This window comes from Amphiura filiformis, chromosome 13 (assembly GCF_039555335.1).
Source record: "Amphiura filiformis chromosome 13, Afil_fr2py, whole genome shotgun sequence".
NCBI lineage: Eukaryota > Metazoa > Echinodermata > Ophiuroidea > Amphilepidida > Amphiuridae > Amphiura > Amphiura filiformis.
The window spans coordinates 27,380,208-27,399,456 of NC_092640.1; the positions used below are offsets into that span (position 1 = coordinate 27,380,208).

The window sequence follows — 19,249 nt, forward strand, 5'->3', positions numbered from 1 at the left end:
ATCTAATATTTCCTTTAAGGATGGTCTGAACCCTGGAATTATGGAAACTTTCGGGCCTCATAACTGCTAAATTGTTGGTCTAAAGTATATAAAAGTACACATATTTAGAATGGCAAAGACTTGATAAGTTCATCTGTGAGGTCAAATTTGGGCCAAAATGCTCATTTTGGCCCAAAATCTAAAAAACAGGTTTTTGCCCATTTTTTTTCGTGCAACATAAAAAAAGTCTTGGGCCAAATTTTTTTTTTTTATGTTGCACGAAAAAAAAGTGGGCAAAAAAACCGGTTTTGGAATTTTGGGCCAAAAATGAGCATTTTTGCCCAAATTTGACCTCACAGATGAACTTATCAAGTCTTTGCCATTCTAAATATGTATACTTTTATATACTTTACACCAACAATTAAGCAGTACACTCTTATAAAGGTATTTTCCAACATACCAACATATATAAGCCTTTTTGAAATATGGCGGGCACAATTTTAAAGGCCGCCATATATTTCAAAAAGGCTTATTATAGTGGATACTTAAGAATGGTTTTATCCTGTTTATATTATAGATGGTGTAATAATAAGTAAGTTAATAAGTATACTGTAGTAGGCCTAAGAAAGAAATTAATTAAATAAATAAATAAATAAATAAATAAGAAAAAAAATAAATAAATAAATAAATAAATAAAATAAACAAAATAAGCAAATAAATAAAAACAAATAAATAAATAAATAAAAATAAATAAACAAAAATAAATAATAAACAAACAAACAAACAAACAAATAAATAAATAAATAAATAAATAAATAAATAAATAAATAAATAATAATAATGATATTGAATACATAAGAATGGTTTTATCCTGTTTATATTAGAGGTGGTGCAATAATAAGTAAGTTAATCAGTATACTGTAGTAGGCACAAGAAATAAATAAAATAAATAAATAAATAAAAATAAATAAATAAATAAATAATTAATTAATTAATTAACATACAAACAATTTCACCATCAATCAACCATCAGGTGTCTATCGTCCATTAAGGAATAACCTGCATAAGTCGCGCAAGTTTGATAGTGGTGTGCGTTTTCCAGTCGATAGATGACGAATGTTTTTACACACCGTGCTGATGTGGTTATTACACTTTTATGTACATAACGTATGCATGTTCTATTTATTTATTTATTTATTTATTTATTTATTTATTTATTTATTTATTTATTTATTTATTTGTTTAGTTGTTTATTTATTTATTTATTCATTTATTTATTTATTTGTTTATTTATTAATTTAGGTCTATTTATTTATTTATTTATTTATTTATTTATTTATTTATTTATTTATTTATTTATTTATTTATTTATTTATTTATATTCATAGTTATTACTTTTTGAATAGAGTGCTCAATCCCAAGAATGGAGAGTATATAAAAATATAAAAAATATATATTTATTTATTTATTTAATTTGTTTCTTAGGTCTACCACATCCACACTAGTATTATACTTACTAACTTACTTCTTATTGCATAACCAGCTCTATAAAACAGGATAAAACCATGCTTATGTATTGACAATATTAAATGTTGGTATGTTGGAAGGTCGTTCGCATTAAGAGTGTAATTATTCTAGAAACACCGCTCTCGCTATGGATAATTGATGAGGTCGAACTTGAGTAGCAGATAAATCCATCCATGACGATGCAGCATGTCTGCGGGAAAACACGAGAGAATTAATACCTATTCGCGTAACAAACTAGGAGCTTAAAAATGCTTATATTTTATAGGACCAAGTATCTTTTGTACAAAAAACGATGTTGCTAAGGAGATAACTATGAAACCATCTGCTTTCTTGAGGCAAATTCTTTATCTTGACCTCGTCATACGTCATGGATGTACATAACAAGAAGCTTCGGATGAAGATGATGTTGGTTTAAGGTGATAAATTTGACGTCTATAGATTTGATCACGAACTGTAGCGTAGTAAAAATTGATAAATTATTTTACAACATAATTATCATTACCATCGTGTGCTGTGAAGCAAAATGGACTTGATCAAATAAGCGTGTACATGACTATGTAGTATATTTAATTATGTACATGTAGTTATTCAGCATGACTGACACCATTCATTCTACCACCCTTTCATGTACATAATACTGCCAGCTTTTCACTATTACTACTATACGGGTCAATCGAGTTCACGAGATATCGTGAGGTAAGTACACATTGCTTTTAAAACGTGCTCTTTCAAAACATCACCAAGCTGGCAAACTGCCTAAATTATATAACCCTACGATCTATCTATGTAGTAAAGGTATGTGCCTACATTTTAATACACAAAACCATCACGTGTTTTCATAAAATGTAGATGCAGTTGGGTTGGGGTACATGATTGTTTACAATAAAGGCCTAAACTATATAGTCATGCTAACAGTGTGACGTAACTTACATAAATAAGAACAAAATATGCCACAATTCTATTTCACTGAATACGCATTGCTAATATTTGATATAGGCTTGCTTGTACTTTAATGGTATAAGTCCTACCAGGTTTAATACATATACATGTACATAATATGACGGTGAATTTTACAATATGTTGCACTTCTGTAATGATGTAACTTCCACTTGTGTTATTAAAGCACACAATATTTATAGCATAATTATGACCAGAGAATTATGACTTAATCACACTTAATTACATATTTATACCGATTCAACATAACCATGATCAACACGGGCAACAGTTAAACCAACCGAGTTACTTAAGGCCGTGTAAAATTAATATTTTGGTTCTCGTCCCCTCCCTCCTCAATTTCTGGGATTTGTCAGATTTTTTTTTTTTTTTAGATTTTTCAATTTTTTAGACTTTGGAATGATTTATGAAATCTTCATACATATAAATAAGTTTATTAGAGAACAAGCATCACTTCCAAGTCTTTTTGTGGTACTCTAGGGGTTTATCCTCAGAATCTCACATTTGAAAAAAAAAAAAGGGCCTCATCGTTTCCTCGAGCACTGTTGGAGAAGACCGAAAACTACTGACAATACTAATTTTACATTGAAAAAAAAAAAAAAAACAAAAAAAAAACACCTCCCTCCCTCATCAATTCATGAAAATCCTCTGGACGAGAACCAAAACATTAATTTTATACGGCCTAATGTTATTAATAACACCACATGCACACCACACTAAACAGTAATTATATCGACTTACATGTCGCTCATGCACGTGCATTTATATCTGTTATATATTTTTGAGGCAGTACACCATATATCGACTAGATTTTCCAACATTATGCTTAAAAACAAAAAACAATATGTTTCTCGTTCCCGTCTCTCTTCATTTTCTAGTGTCGGTAAATATATATTTGGCTAGGTTTTTTTAACATTTTATTTTTTTTAATGAGCTGCAGTAAATCTTAATAAGTGTTTTTATTGGTACTATTAGGTGGGTTGCCCCTAAAAATCTTTAAAATAAAAAGAGCCTCTTTATTTGCCACGAATACTAGTGAGTGTACTGAAAAATGATTATTATAATTTTTTTGCACAGGAAAATACAAAAAATATATAAATAAAAACCTCCCTCCCTCATCACTTTTTCTAAAACCAGGGACGAGAAACGAATGATCAATTTTAAGCGGCCTTGTTTTAATAATCGGCATGGCCACTCTGCATAACAAACTGTAAATTGCTATTTACGCACTATGAAAACATTTCCCGGAAAACATTTACATTAAAATTCTACTCGCAATTCTTTTGTGATGCTACATGGTTTTATTGGTATTCATCAACCAACAATTGGTACCGAAAGCCTGAATATATTCTTAATTGCATTGAGATGAAAATATTACACTGACAAAATTAAAATTAATATTTTCATAACCCACAATTCTTGTCCAATATTGTTTAACACCCTAGAACTACGAGGGGGGGGGGTTGCCCCCTAAGATTTGTATTCATAAAAAACGCACGCGTTTACGCCCAAACGACTTAAGCTAATCGTAGACCCATCCATTGCGCTCATTTTAGTGATACAATTTTTACCCCAACACTTTATCCGGCGGAAGGACCGCAAAGATGACCATGGGGGAGGGGGGGGGGAGGTTGGTGAGGCCCCAATGATTTTCATTTTGATCTTGTGAAAATATTTCAAGAGCTACTGACTTTTTACTTGTTAGCTAGGTGAAAATAGTCATTTCCTTTCATATTTAGGATTTTTGTAGAATTTTTAGCCGAGAATTTCCCAAATTTGCATGGGGTTCCACACATTATGACGTCAAAGCGACATTATGTGGAGGATGTGTGTACTTATTTTGGTATAACCATGATAACTGGATGGAGGAGACCCATAGCTATACATTAACGAAAATTAGCCCCCCTCGTAGTCCGTGTTACAAAATATGGCTCAGTAACAGTTGTTCCAGGGCCAAATGCTCCTGTTGAGTCTTGACTGTAATAAAAATTATTTTTTAGAAATTTGATTCATTTAATTCAAATTTTGCTTCAGAATTTTAACTTATAGTGTTACGTGTCATTACTAATTATTATTTTTAAATTATAAAGAGTTTTTTCCTAAATATGATGAAATCCAATAGCTATTTCGTTTTTTATTTTTTGTAAAAGTACTATTAGAATTATGTCAAGCATTCATGAACGTTGATATCTTATCTTAATATAATATTAATTGCCAACAAATTATAACCAACATTGTTAAATTTCTAAATAATAATGTTTCCACCATGCAGCCACCTTAAGAAATACACACCAAGTTTAAATCCTCTTTCAGTGAAAAGTAACCTGAAACCCCGAAAAGAAACCTAACGCATAAAATACATATAAATTAAGCAGTAAGAGGTTTACAATAAATGCAGTAAACAAGCTTGGATTATATCATAACACGTTTTTCATTACGATGGAGATTATTCGCACCAATATATGACTTATTAAAATTGCAATTATGTCGATTTAATGATTCATGTGTAGAAATTACAACAAAAACAAACCCCCAATGGGCTGTTCCATGTTGTTGAACTTTCCATATATACATCCCCTATGGAAGTCATGGCCCTAATCTTCCACACAGGGAGTGTGAATTCCAAATGAGGTTACCTGAATGGGTGTTTCCATTTAAAATCTACACCCCCCTTTATGGAGATTGATTAAGGTAATTTTTCCCATATATAGGGGGTGTATGCATGGATTTCAAGTGCAGCAAGTTTTGAGTTTCTCAAAATATGAAGTGATATCTCAAGAACCACTGAACCAATTACTAGGCTTGTTTGTACTCATTTTAATGCATTTTTCACGCTGATTCCAAATATGGTCATGAAAATGTACAATTCTGAAATTTTTGAATTAAAACAAAATTGATTTTTTTTTTTTTTTTTTCAAAATTAAAACAGAATTGAAACTTGTCGTCTGCAGTCGACACCCGCATTGAAAGGGTTAAATCAACGTTGTTACGTTGACATGATTGATACACTGTAAAAACAGTATTTGTTTAGGAATTAAACTGATTAATCTGATGTGCTCTCATGTCCCACAAAAAATACTGTCCAAATGCTCATACCCCACTCCTTAAATTTAATATATAATTTTGTTGTTTTACCACTTCCTGGAGGTGCTCACAAAGTTATTATTATAAATTTCTTTTTAAATAGCCAAAGCAATAGTTATCGCTATTACATAATAGAAAATAACGCAAAATGATGACACAAAATTCCTCACCTCACAGCCCCAACCCACCCCCCTCCCCATACACACGCACCCTCCCCCAAAAAAAAAAGCCGAACAAAATAACACAAGGATAGATATTATAATTTTATACTAGTTTCGAGCACAGCTTGCATGGAACAGTGACAGCGAATAGTACTGTGGATGGCATACAAATATTATGATCTACTGCTGATACTGATAGAGTCATGGATGACGTACCTACTGGTATTGCTATCTACTGCAGCTGATAAAGGCATATCTGACATCCTAATATTGCTATCTACTGCTGATAGAGGCATGGATGACATCCTAATATTGCTATCTACTGCTGATAGAGGCATGGATGACATCCTAATATTGCTATCTACTGCAGCTGATAAAGGCATATCTGACATCCTAATATTGCTATCTACTGCTGATAGAGGCATATCTGACATCCTAATATTGCTATCTACTGCTGATAAAGGCATATCTGACATCCTAATATTGCTATCTACTGCTGATAAAGGCATATCTGACATCCTAATATTGCTATCTACTGCTGATAAAGGCATATCTGACATCCTAATATTGCTATCTACTGCTGATAAAGGCATATCTGACATCCTAATATTGCTATCTACTGCTGATAGAGGCATATCTGACATCCTAATATTGCTATCTACTGCTGATAAAGGCATATCTGACATCCTAATATTGCTATCTACTGCTGATAGAGGCATGGATGACATCCTAGTATTGCTATCTACTGCTGATAGAGGCATGGATGACATCCTAGTATTGCTATCTACTGCTGATAGAGGCATGGATGACATCCTAATATTGCTATCTACTGCTGATAGAGGCATGGATGACATCCTAGTATTGCTATCTACTGCTGATAGAGGCATATCTGACATCCTAATATTGCTATCTACTGCTGATAGAGGCATGGATGACATCCTAATATTGCTATCTACTGCTGATAGAGGCATGGATGACATTATGCAGGACAGATGAGGCTTTGGACATTAAAATGCGCAAAATTGTCGCATTTCTAGTGCCAAAGTTCGATAAACCGCCATAGCTCAAACGGCAACCTCAAGTTGCGGAGTATGAGTTTGTACCCAACACGTTGAAAGGCATTTCATGAATTTACTATCAGTATAAAAACACGAGGCGTGTTTAGCTTGATCGTTACTGTGAATAAGCACACCATGCAGCCAGTCAGACAGACGGGCAATGAAAAAAACAATATAAGATGATATTCGTATGCATTTGAGCAAGGCTTACGATCCTATACATTATGCACTACGAAGAGAACAGCTTTAAGGTAACGCTAAACGATAAGTCAGTTTTTGATATATTTATCAATCATCAGGTTTATTTACGAGCTTCCAAAAATTTTCTGTAATGTAATTTATTTACTTATATGTTTATCAATCAATCAATCAATCAATCAATCAATCAATCAATCAATCAATCAATCAATCAATCAATCAATCAATCAATCAATCAACCAATCAATCAATTGTACATTTTCATGACCATATTTGGAATCAACATAAAAATGCATTAAAATGAGTACAAACAAACCCAATATTGGTTCAGTGGTTCTTGAGATAGCTTTTGATATTGTAATAAAGTATCTCAAAACTGGGGCTTTTTACATGTTAAAGCCTATGGCCATTACGCACATCATTTAGAGATTCATGTTTTCGCATCATTCAACTCAACAGGACGCACGTTTTTTTGCGATACATTAATAGGGATAGCAATATCCGTTATGGCATCGTTACTCGTAGTTTTATGGGGCTGTGCACTCTCAGAAATTACTGTATTACTGTTAAGGGATCTGGAATGAGCGTTTCGACAGTATTTTTTATGGGACATGTGAGCACATCAGACATATCGAATTGCATTCTGAATAAGAAGAATGTCTTTCTGATATCAAATAATTTTCATTTTTTGAAATTCACGATATAATACCGGTACAAATTTTATGACAAATTATTAAAATTCGATATTTTTCACATTTTGATATATAACAGTCCTCGAAGTAAATTTTGTAAATCTAATGATATATTCTTAAAGTGTATGTAGCTGGGAGGAAAAGACCTATTTTTTTTTGGTGTTTTGGGAAAAAAATCCATATCTTCAACACGAAAGGTCAAACTTTTCAATTGATCGTCGGCTTTTCATCCCACCTACATACACTTTAAGTATAGATCATCAGATTTATAAAATTTACTTCGAGTACTGTTTTAACAATATCAAAAATATCAAATATATCAAACTAAGTGTATATTTTTGGAATGGAAATTAGTAAAAAAATCTAAATATAAACACAGATTTGGTGCAAATGAATAATTTTGGAGGAAATCACAACACCCCCCCCCCCAAAAAAAAACCCCAACAACAACCATGTTATGCCTCAAGTATTTGTAAATAGACTATTATAGAAAAAAATAAAGAAACAGCATTTATCCTTTTTGTGGTTTTGTAATCTGAACACTCCATTTCATGAAATTTAATTTTTTTGCCTTATTTGATATAAAATTGGATCGATTGAGCCCATATTTATTGGTCGAGCTATGAGTTTTAAAATATTGGACGAGACGCAGTCGAGTCCAATATTTTAAAACTCATAGCGAGACCAATAAATATTGGGGGTAAAGCATCCAATTTTATCATTATTAAGTTTTGGATCCAATATTTTCACACACTTGGATTCATCAAAACATAATAATGGACTTAAATTACCTTTTTAGACATAATGGTAAAAATATTTTTGACCTTATTTGGTCAATAAGACCAATATTCAAAACATGAAAAAACAGTTCATGGAATTGACATTAAGAAAAACACACAAAAGCCCAATTTCGATTTTTCCCTTTTTCTTTTAGTCCCTGCTAGCAAAAAAAAAAAAAAAAAAAAAAAAAAAAAAAAAAAAAAAAAAAAAAGAAGAAGAAGAAAAAAAGGCAAAATAAAAGTGTTTTGTTGTTGTTGTTGGAATTTTTCTCCAAAATTGTGTTTATTTTATACCAAATACATGTGTATATTTAAATTTCTTGACGACTAATTTCCTTTCCAAAAATTCCTTTATAGACTCCCTCTGACATATCTGAGGTGACTAATTCTCTAAGCATTTGTATATCAATAAAAATCTTTATTTTTGTGTTATGATATGAATATTAGTTGTCAAAAAGGATATTGTTAGAGTTTAGCGTTGCCTTAACTATAAATTTATAAAAAATTCTTGGTTTGTTTACATTAATATTCTATTTCCTGGTATAAAATAATTTAATCATTATTATTTTGTATGTATGTTGTTATCACTATTTATACATTCCATATTCATGAAATATTACGTATCATATTACTTCATTGTACTTTCATCATTGTTATTTTTCACAAAGACAGACTCTTATACTACCGGTAATACCAGCAATTATTTTCATAGCTTAGGGAAGTGTTAAATTTTAATAAATGCATAGCCTCATATGATATTCCGCCCGAGCTGGGAAAGTCATTTTGTTTCAGATTTAATTATGTACATACGTGAGTTGACATTAACACTAAATCTGTTTATCTTATTTTTTGTCTGTTTTTAGAATATATTATCGGTATTATTTTTTCTTCAAATACGGGAACGTGCAATTATTAGTCAAGATAGCGAAGTATATGGAATTAGAGCTTTACATGATGGGAAGAACGGATGAAATGAACGCACAACTCTGCATAGAAGAAGATATAGTTTATAAAAAAGCCAATTACAACAAGTTATATATCCTATGCGGTGTACTGTGGTTGGTATTTACGGTAGTGCTTATTGGAGTAGGTGAGTTAATCACAATTTTTTTTGCAACCTTAAAATTTGCTCGCTAAGGTAGATGTATGGATGACATACTGGAGTACCAATATCTGCTGCTGATAGCGGCATCGAAAAGACATTAGTATACATCTATCTAAAGATGATAAAGGCATGGATGGATGACATACTAGTATTGCTATCTACTGCTGATAGAGGCATGGATGACATACTAGTATTGCTATCTACTGCTGATAGAGGCATGGATGACATACTATTATTGCTATCTACTGCTGATAGAGGCATGTACGACATACTGGTATTGCTATCTACTGCTGATAGAGGCATGGATGACATACTATTATTGCTATCTACTGCTGATAGAGGCATGGATGACATACTGGTATTGCTATCTACTGCTGATAGAGGCATGGATGACATACTGGTATTTCTATCTAATTAGTATTGCTATCTACTGCTGATAGAGGCATGGATGACATACTATTATTGCTATCTACTGCTGATAGAGGCATGTACGACATACTGGTATTGCTATCTACTGCTGATAGAGGCATGGATGACATACTATTATTGCTATCTACTGCTGATAGAGGCATGGATGACATACTGGTATTGCTATCTACTGCTGATAGAGGCATGGATGACATACTGGTATTTCTATCTAATTCTGATAGAGGCATGGATAACAAACTGGTTATTGTTATCTACTGCTGATAGAGGCATGGGTGGCATACTGGTATTGCTATCTACTGCTGATAGAGGCATGGATGACATACTGGTATTGCTATCTACTGCTGATAGAGGCATGGATGACATACTGGTATTGCTATCTACTGCTGATAGAGGCATGGATGACATACTGGTATTGCTATCTACTGCTGATAGAGGCATGGATGGCATACTGGTATTGCTATCTACTGCTGATAGAGGCATGGATAACATACTGATATTTCTATCTAATTCTGATAGAGGCATGGATAACAAACTGGTTATTGTTATCTACTGATGATAGAGACATGGATGACATAGGCCCTACTGGTATTGCTACCCACTGCTGATATAGAGGCATGAATGACGTATTGCTATCTACTGCTGATAGAGGCATGGATGACATACTGATATTGTTATCTACTGCTGATCGAGGCATGGATAACATACTGGTATTGTTATCTACTGCTGATAGAGGCCGGTCTATTGCTATCTACCACTTATGCACGAATTATGTATAAGATTAATTACTTAGTATTTGAGATAATTCCAAGGCGATTTCAAGCACAATAAGGCGTATATAATGTACTTTTCGTTTATTACATTTGAAAATACATGATTTGCTTTATCTTTTAAGCCCTCCATCTTCTTGGGTTGGAAAATACATTAATATGGGGGTATCGATGTTACCTCCTATATGACGAGATAGTATATCAATTAGGATGGCACTTAAGTGCTTCCGTACATTAACCGGATGGCCGATACCCCCCCCATTTATTGAAAGCATCTACACAATACAGGCCTTTTCATGTTTTTATACATTCCGTCGTGTCGAAATGTTAATTCGCTCTATGTCGATTTTTAAATCAAAATATTGATAAGAAGCAGACCACTATCTTTCCATCTGAATGACAGTGCGTGTATAACATTTAGATTACATCATTTGGATTGCTCATTGGTAGTCATTTATGCAAGTAGGATACTACGTGTTTAGTCAAATTTATTATTTCTCTATATGAATTCAAGAGTAAGGTGTGACCGTATTGTAATATTTCAGTTCCTAAAATGCAATTTATACAGTCACTATAAATGAAACCGACATGTTGTTTTTGATACTAAGATGTATTTACTTTGTTGCAACATGAAAGGTCAGACCTCGTATTTATGAATAGTATAGAGGTCACAGGAACCAAAGACAAAATGTTATAAAAACAATTACGAAACCTTTCCAACCACATACATCATATTAAGCTAAACAAAGGGATATTCCAGTTGAAATCCATACACCCCCTATGGAAGACATGACCTTTCCACACAGGCAGTGTGAATTTCAAACGGGATTACCTGAATGGGCGACTCTATTTGAAATCTACACCCCTGTGTGGGATATTAAGTGTGCTGAGGCTTGTGGATCAACGTCTAGGCGTTGTGCCTGTGCGTAGCGCACTATAAATCACTGCGCCTTTTTTTTTTTTTTTTTTTTTATTAAGGTCATGGGGGTGTATAGATTTCAAGTAAACAATTCCAAAACAAACTTTTACGTGATAATAATGTTACTTATTATGTTCTCTTTTTCTTTTATTTCAAGTTATTTGGTATGCAACTAGCAATAAAGAAGACACTGTATGTAAAACAAAGAACTGTGTTATAACAGGTTAGTATTGTGTCTCAAATGTGCTCTTCCAGTTAAAATCATGTACCCCCTATGAAAGACATGACATTATTTAATCTCACACACAGGGGTGTAGAATTCAAATGGAGTCACCCATTTCGGCAACTCCCACTTGAAATCCACAATCCCTTTGTGGAAGATGAAGGTCATGTCTTCCATAGAGGATGTATGAACTTGCGTCTAACTGTTCAAGTGACCATGCATACCCCAAAGTCACTTACATTTTCTTATGGAGGGCAGAATTAACCGTACATATGTTGCCGAAATGAGTAACGTGTAATTGAGAAAACAAATGGACATAGCTGCTTCTGGCTCTAAACCCTCGATATTTTTTAATCCCAAAACATATTGCTACTGGGGTTTTTCGCTTGGAATCGGGAGTTCTCATTGCGTCACTTATATGACACACAAGATCCTGTTTGCTATAATTAAATATATTATAAAAAGGTGCTTATATTCAAGTGGCTGCACCTCATTTTTTTGTTTTACTCATGTTGTTTGATTGCATCAAATATTAAAATCATGACATAATTAACACGGTACTCCAGGTGTCATACACAAACAGCACTACCGTAAAACCTCGTCTACAAGCATATAGAGTGCTTCTGATGAAAGCTAAATTAATCCAGGCGCCATTTTGGAATTTGAGCAAATAAATTACAGATCCATGCATATACAAACAAGTATTATTGTAAGACCAATCTATTGTCTTGTCATATTTACGCATGTATCGTATTAATTTAGCTTTCATCGAAAAACACGATATATGCTTGTAGACGAGGTTTTACGGTATTATGTTTGAATTAAAAGAAGTAATATTATTCAGGTTTATCAAATAAAACAGTTGCAACCTAATCCATTGCTTGACATAAAAAGAAAATGTTAAATACAATTATTGAATAAAATGTTATACATTCAATACATATATATTTTTCTTATATAATGCTAATAGTTGCGTTTATATCTAATGTAGCCTAGGCTATAGACCAATATTTTTCCAAATAGCGTTTAACCTTTAAAACGTAATAATTATGTAAAGTAAAACGGTATAGGATCATTATAAAAATAATTATGAGAAACGGGCACGTGGATTTTGTTTTATTAAAAATAATTGAACATGCATGGGCATTACGCAGGGTTGCTGCTTTTAACAGTGAAAATCGTCCAAGGGTTATTTTTAACAAAAAATAAATGTATGTATTATAAATGTATGTATTAAAATGTATTTATTTATTTATTTATTTATTTATTTATTTATTTATTTATTTATTTATTTATAAATTTATTTATTTATTTATTTATTTATATTTATTTATTTATTTATTTATATTTATTTATTTATTTATTTATTTATTTATTTATTTATTTATTTATTTATTTATTTATTTATTTATTTTCGTTAAAAAATTACACAACTTGTTCTTAATTTTTCCCCAGCTGGCAAACTTTTACAGAATATGAACACAGACGCAGATCCCTGTGATAATTTCTACGAGTTTGCATGCGGTGGATGGATTAAGAAAACTGTTCTTCCTGAGGATAAAGCCAGTTATGGAGTGTTTACAGAACTTGACGAAGATGTTCAAGTTGTCCTGAAAGGTACGTCCGTCCTTGTCAACATTATTGATGTATTCGGTATTTCCCAGAATCCTTTACAAAGTCCATATTCCATTTTTTTTTCTTTGTTTGCTTCATTTTCTTTTGTCTGTCTGCTTTTTAGTTCTTCATTGCATCTATATAGATAGATGGGTTAGGGGCACTTAACACAAATGGTATGCTCCCCCGGAAAGACCCCCTTTTGGTTTTCGCAACTCCGAAAGACCCCTTAAATTTGACCAAAATAGATACTTTCACCTCTAAAAGACCAATAAATTGCACATTCCTCATATTTCCGGTTTTTTCAGGCGATTTTCAATCAGAAGTCCAAGAAAGACCCTTGATTTCGACTGTTCGCAGCTGTAAAAGATCCCTTTAATTGTTCGCAGCTCTCCTAAAGACCCTCTTTAACCCACCAAATATTTATGATGATTTGTGGGTCAGTTATGAACCAACAAAGCTGTACAGAAAGAGCAGGTTGATCAGATTCTTGTCATAAAGCAGTATACAGACTTTTTATTGTACGTACAATATTGTATGTACAATATGTACGTTATTTAATCTATTGCCATTCTATTTCCAGTAATGTTTAAGTTCTAACGAATGTTTGATGACGTAAAATCGATAATATATTTCTGCTAGATATTGTATGTAACATATTATCGATTTTTCGTCATCAAACATTCGTTAGAACTTAAACATTACTGGAAATAGAATGGCAATAGATTAAATAACGTACATATTGTACATACAATATTGTACGTACAATACTCGGAGTCTGAAGCGCACTTAACGAATAAGCAAGATGTCACGCGATAATAATTCGCATTCATTTACGTAATATTTTTCCCAATTATAACATGATAAAATATAATTGGAAACCCCATTGAAATTTGACTTCCTCTTCCTGAAATGTGAATATTTGCCAACTTGCTCACAATAATGGAACACGTCATCCTGCCACTTTTTCAAATCGATTTGAGAAAAAAAAATCAGATTCATTTTGCGTAGTGGCACTATAATTTATACTCCTAAAATGATGTGGAATGCGTGTAGGTATTGAACACTTTAGCTTGCCGTCACTTAGCATGTTAATCAAAGAGCTGGTAAACAATGGTAAACGAGAAATGTAAGCAAAAATCGTAAATCTTTAAAAGGCATCTTTTAAAAGGAAGCAACACAATGTTTTATTTCTAGATCAATAATAATGTAGTTTTAATAATTTTGCAGTATTAAAATAACTTGCTCTTGCTATAATGGCGGCTCAAAATTGGGTGGATTTTTTTTAGACTTTGTTTAATTTCAAAATTTTGGCAATTAAGTCTCCTTGTTGACGCCTTCCCAAAGTTGTTGTGTTTTGCAATTATATCAATTAGTGTATCTTTTATAATATTAAACAAATATGGTGTAAATTAAGGTTGAAAATTCCGTGCAAATATGGTATAATTTGTGCATTCTCGTACACAGGGCTTTACATTCGACCCCCGATGATTGTGCCCCCGGGCCTTACCCCCTATTTTGTTGTATTTTGCGCTTTGTGTTATATGCAGTGTCAAATGATGTCAATTTCATTCATGATAAGTTCGGAAGCATGCATGTAGGCCTAATTTTAGTAAGCGTAAATGGAGAGGGAAAATGGCAAAATGCAACGCCAAAAATTGCGCATTTTGGGTACAATCGTGCATAGGTCCGACCGCAAATTTTAAGATTTGCCCAAAATAACCATTTTCAAGTACTCATTTTCCCAAAACCTGAAGTTTTCACTAAAATCAAAGAATCCATTATGATCTGCAAAACAATCCATGTTAAAGAAAGGTATAAAAAAATAGGCCGTCGCAAAAATTGTAATTCTTTTTTAAATATTGCATATATATATTTGAACTTTTGGGAGAAACATCATGCTTTTTGGTAAATGTATAATAATCTATTCAGACGAGCAGACGCCCTTTACAAATCACATGCATCCATTTTGAAAGTCCATTTTGTTGTTTTCAAATTCGTATACGTCTCCCGAGTCATCATAACATTTTATATTGCAGTGTTTTAATCCTTATTTACTTTGGCCTTAGGGAAATAACATTTAATATTGCGTATACAAGTCATGTAATTACACTTAAAATGTATTTTGCACTCTGCATAGTCAGTCAGTCTATACTGCAAGGGATTGCATAATTTTGTATGTATATTTTGTTACTAACACACAAAACATTTACTCCAGAAAAAAATTTATATCTTCAATACCAATATACGGAAGGTCAAAATTTTCAACCGATGGACGGCTTTCCTCCCAATTATATTCACTTCAAGTACATATCATTAGATTAAAAAGTTTACTTCGAGGACTGTTAAATATCACAAATATAAAGAAATATCAATAATAATTTGCCATAAAATTTGTATTAGGGACCGTTCACAAAAAGTAGTAACGGGGAGGGGGCTGATGCAAAAAGAAAAATTCACATTTTTTTCAGGGTCCCCCTTTCGGACCTAAAATTATTTTCAGGGCCCCCTCTTTTTGGCCATGAAAAATGAACGTCAACCCCATAGAAAATACGGTCCCTTATATCGCGAATTAAAAACAAAATCAAAATTATTTGATTTCAGAAGTACATTCCTCGTATTCAGAGTGCAATTTGGTGTGCTCTCAAGTCCCTAAAAATACTGTGCAAACGTTGCTATCCGATTTTTAAAATGTAACATTATTGTGAACCCTATACGCAGTTTCGATTTTAATGCATAGAAGAAGGCAAAGATAGGATCGGTTTCCGGAAAGTCGTGCTATATCTGTTTACATATGCACGTATATACATTTAATGTATACGATCTTCGAAAATTAAATTTGCAATTTTTTTTTTCAAACCTGATTTTGGGGGCATATTTGTAATGATTTCACATGTCCCAAGTTTCCAACTTAAACCTAGAGTCAGACAATTCGTTATGTTTGTAGGACAAGAGCAATTTGAATAAATGTTGTACGGTAATAACTGCAATTTACATTAAATCCCATAGACATGAAAAGAGCTCTATACGTTAACGGCCAAGTTACACTCTAAAATATTACCGTTATTCTACGGCAGGTTCCCGTAACCGTAAAATTGAATTAATATTGCACTGAAAACTAGACTTCACCTAGACTCCATTTTTGTATGGGCGGAGCCATAGGCGGAGAGCCATACTTTAATTTTGTTTTGCAATATTTGTTCGCACGTTTAAGGGTTTATCTAGCCACTGTGTAGATTGAAAGTTGCAGGGTATATAGTATGTAATCGAATGAAGAAGTAGATAGATTTTCTATAATAATATGTGTTCAGGAGAGGAGATATTTAACAAAAACAAAAACACCCAAGTCCGTCAAATGCACGAATAAGAATACGTGTATAGTATAGGCCTATCCACCATTGGGGAATTGCCGCAGCTGATTAGAGTCGTTCATTTCGTGCGGTACATGATTAGAGTCGTTCATTTCGTGCGGTAAATAGCGGGCAATGGGTGTATTTTTTGTTTGCTTTTGTGCTGCTTTTTGGAAACACTCGCGTTCGCTATAAAGTCGTTAATTTGTTTGCACAGACCTAGTCTCCTACACAGCCAATTTGTGTCGGGCGATCCAAACAAACATCGTGATAGCCACATACAGTCTGGCCCGAGGCACAGACTATCAAGTGTTTGTTTACCAGTGACCTTCAATAAAACCGGTAGTACAAACATGCTATATACAGGGTGTCCCTGAAAGAACTGTATCGTCAGAAACTTAATTGTTTGGGTATTTTAACGCCACAACTAAACAAAACTAAATACTTGGTGTGGTTGAGCAATAAATCAGCTATCACATACTTTTTGAATTTTGACAAAAAGACGAAATATTAAGATTAGAAATTTAATAACGTGGCATAATCACTGCGCATCATAATCTTTACTTCATTTACTGTATAAAACATACATTTTTTGACTCATTATGACACCAGATTTTTTTTTTTTTTTACTAACAAAAATCCTTCCAAACTTTACATATAGCCAAAATTTTACAAGATTCAATTTTTTATTTTGGCATAACAATTTAGGGAATTTTGTTTTTGTTTGTTAACGTTTGTTTTAATACGCAATCACTCAGGCACACCCTTTCCAACGAAAAATGAAAACTTTAATCTCAACATTTAATTTTGAGCATGGAGAAAGGAAATCATAATTTCCTCCTGTTTCTCCCCATTTTCCCCTTCTGTTTTTTCTCTCTCTTTTTTCATTTTGCTTTTCACCTTTTCACATTTTTTCTTCTCAGACAACCCTTGTTTACCAAAAGTAATAAATTTTATTTAATTAATGACGACACAGCATTCTGTCATCCCTGTCTAGCCCCGATCCAAAGGTTTGACCTGGTTGTTAAACCGGCGCAGGCCAGATGTCAGAACTGCAAATCAAATGCAGCAAGGTAGAGGTTGTAATATCGTGCACATAGCTACATATACCTTGCTGTGTATAGTGAACAGAGCACGTGTATTTTGCTCACTGGCAATTGATACAAACAGAAGGTATCAATAAATGGGACAGTATGAATGGATCATTGTCGAAGTTTATGTTGTAGTGATGAAGTTTGGAAGTCAACATGTGCGATGATGCCGAGTATTAGGGAACAAACCAAAAGATCAATGACGTCCTATAAACGAGTTTCGTTTAGGGGTGAGGGGGTAAAAATACTCGATTACGTTTGTACAAAACCATCGGTCTGAAGAATGTGTCATTATTATTATTATGTCAAAATTTTCAACATTTCATTGTTACGTTTCTGGCAGGGAGGGAGGGGGTCGGCTGAGAAATGAAACTAGTTACGTTTATAGGACGTCATCGATCTTTTGGTTTGTTCCTTATAGGGTCTACAGGGGTTTTAACAACATGGTGTATCGCCTAAACTTGGTCAGTTGTATTTGTAGTTGAGGTTCTTACAGAGCTGAATATATTTCGGGGTCATCCAAGGTCACCCAGGGTTCATCTGAGGTCAAATGACTAAAAACTGTCATATGGGCACGAAACTTGGTGGGTATAGTCAACACTTAAGAGTAACATTTTTGGAAGGTCATTTCGGGGTCATCCGAGGTCACCCAGGGGCATCTGAGGTCAAATTACTAAAACTGTTATATGGGCACGAAACTTGGTGGGTATAGTCAACATTTAGAGTCAAATTATTGGAAGGTCATTTCGGTGTCATCCGAGGTCACCCAGGGGTCATCTGATGTCAAATTACTAAAAACTGACATAACAGCATGAAATTTGGTGAGTACAGTCAACATTAAGAGTCAAATGTTTGGAAGGTCATTTTGGGGGTAATCCAAGGTCACTTAGGGGTCATCTGAGGTCAAATGACTAAAATCTGTCGTATGGGCATGAAACTTGGTGGGTACAGTCAACATTGCTAGGAAACTGTCTATACATACAAAAACTTCCAACACACGGCTCGGGTTGTTTTGGTAAAGCAATACCAACACCTGTTGTGAACTCGACACCACGAGGCGATATCCCATATCCCAACCCGTGCTCTGGGCATCTTGTAAAAACATAAACATTACACAGCTGTGCGGCCTATTACATTTCCATATTATTTCCTTCTTTAATCACCCCACACTCCCCATCCACCATCCAGGCTTCGCCCATACAGGGTTCTAAAAAGAAACTCACATCTAAACACAACCACTACCATACCATCACCTAACAACCTTACACACCAACCGCGTATGCCGAAAAACCGCGCAACCCGAGAACCGCTCTAGT

At 33.5% G+C, this 19,249-nt stretch overlaps 1 protein-coding gene across 1 annotated transcript in view; it reads left to right on the forward strand.

Moving 5' to 3' along the window:
- Window positions 1-1,641: 1,641 nt before the first annotated feature.
- The window catches only part of LOC140168185 (endothelin-converting enzyme homolog), a 40,001-nt gene continuing 22,393 nt past the window's right edge, over window positions 1,642-19,249 (forward strand). Inside the window, exons 1-4 of the mRNA XM_072191512.1 lie at window positions 1,642-2,202; window positions 9,299-9,525; window positions 11,813-11,878; window positions 13,334-13,495. Coding sequence (XP_072047613.1) covers window positions 2,132-2,202; window positions 9,299-9,525; window positions 11,813-11,878; window positions 13,334-13,495 — 526 coding nt within the window. The 5' untranslated portion in view covers window positions 1,642-2,131. The remainder of the gene's footprint in view (window positions 2,203-9,298; window positions 9,526-11,812; window positions 11,879-13,333; window positions 13,496-19,249) is intronic.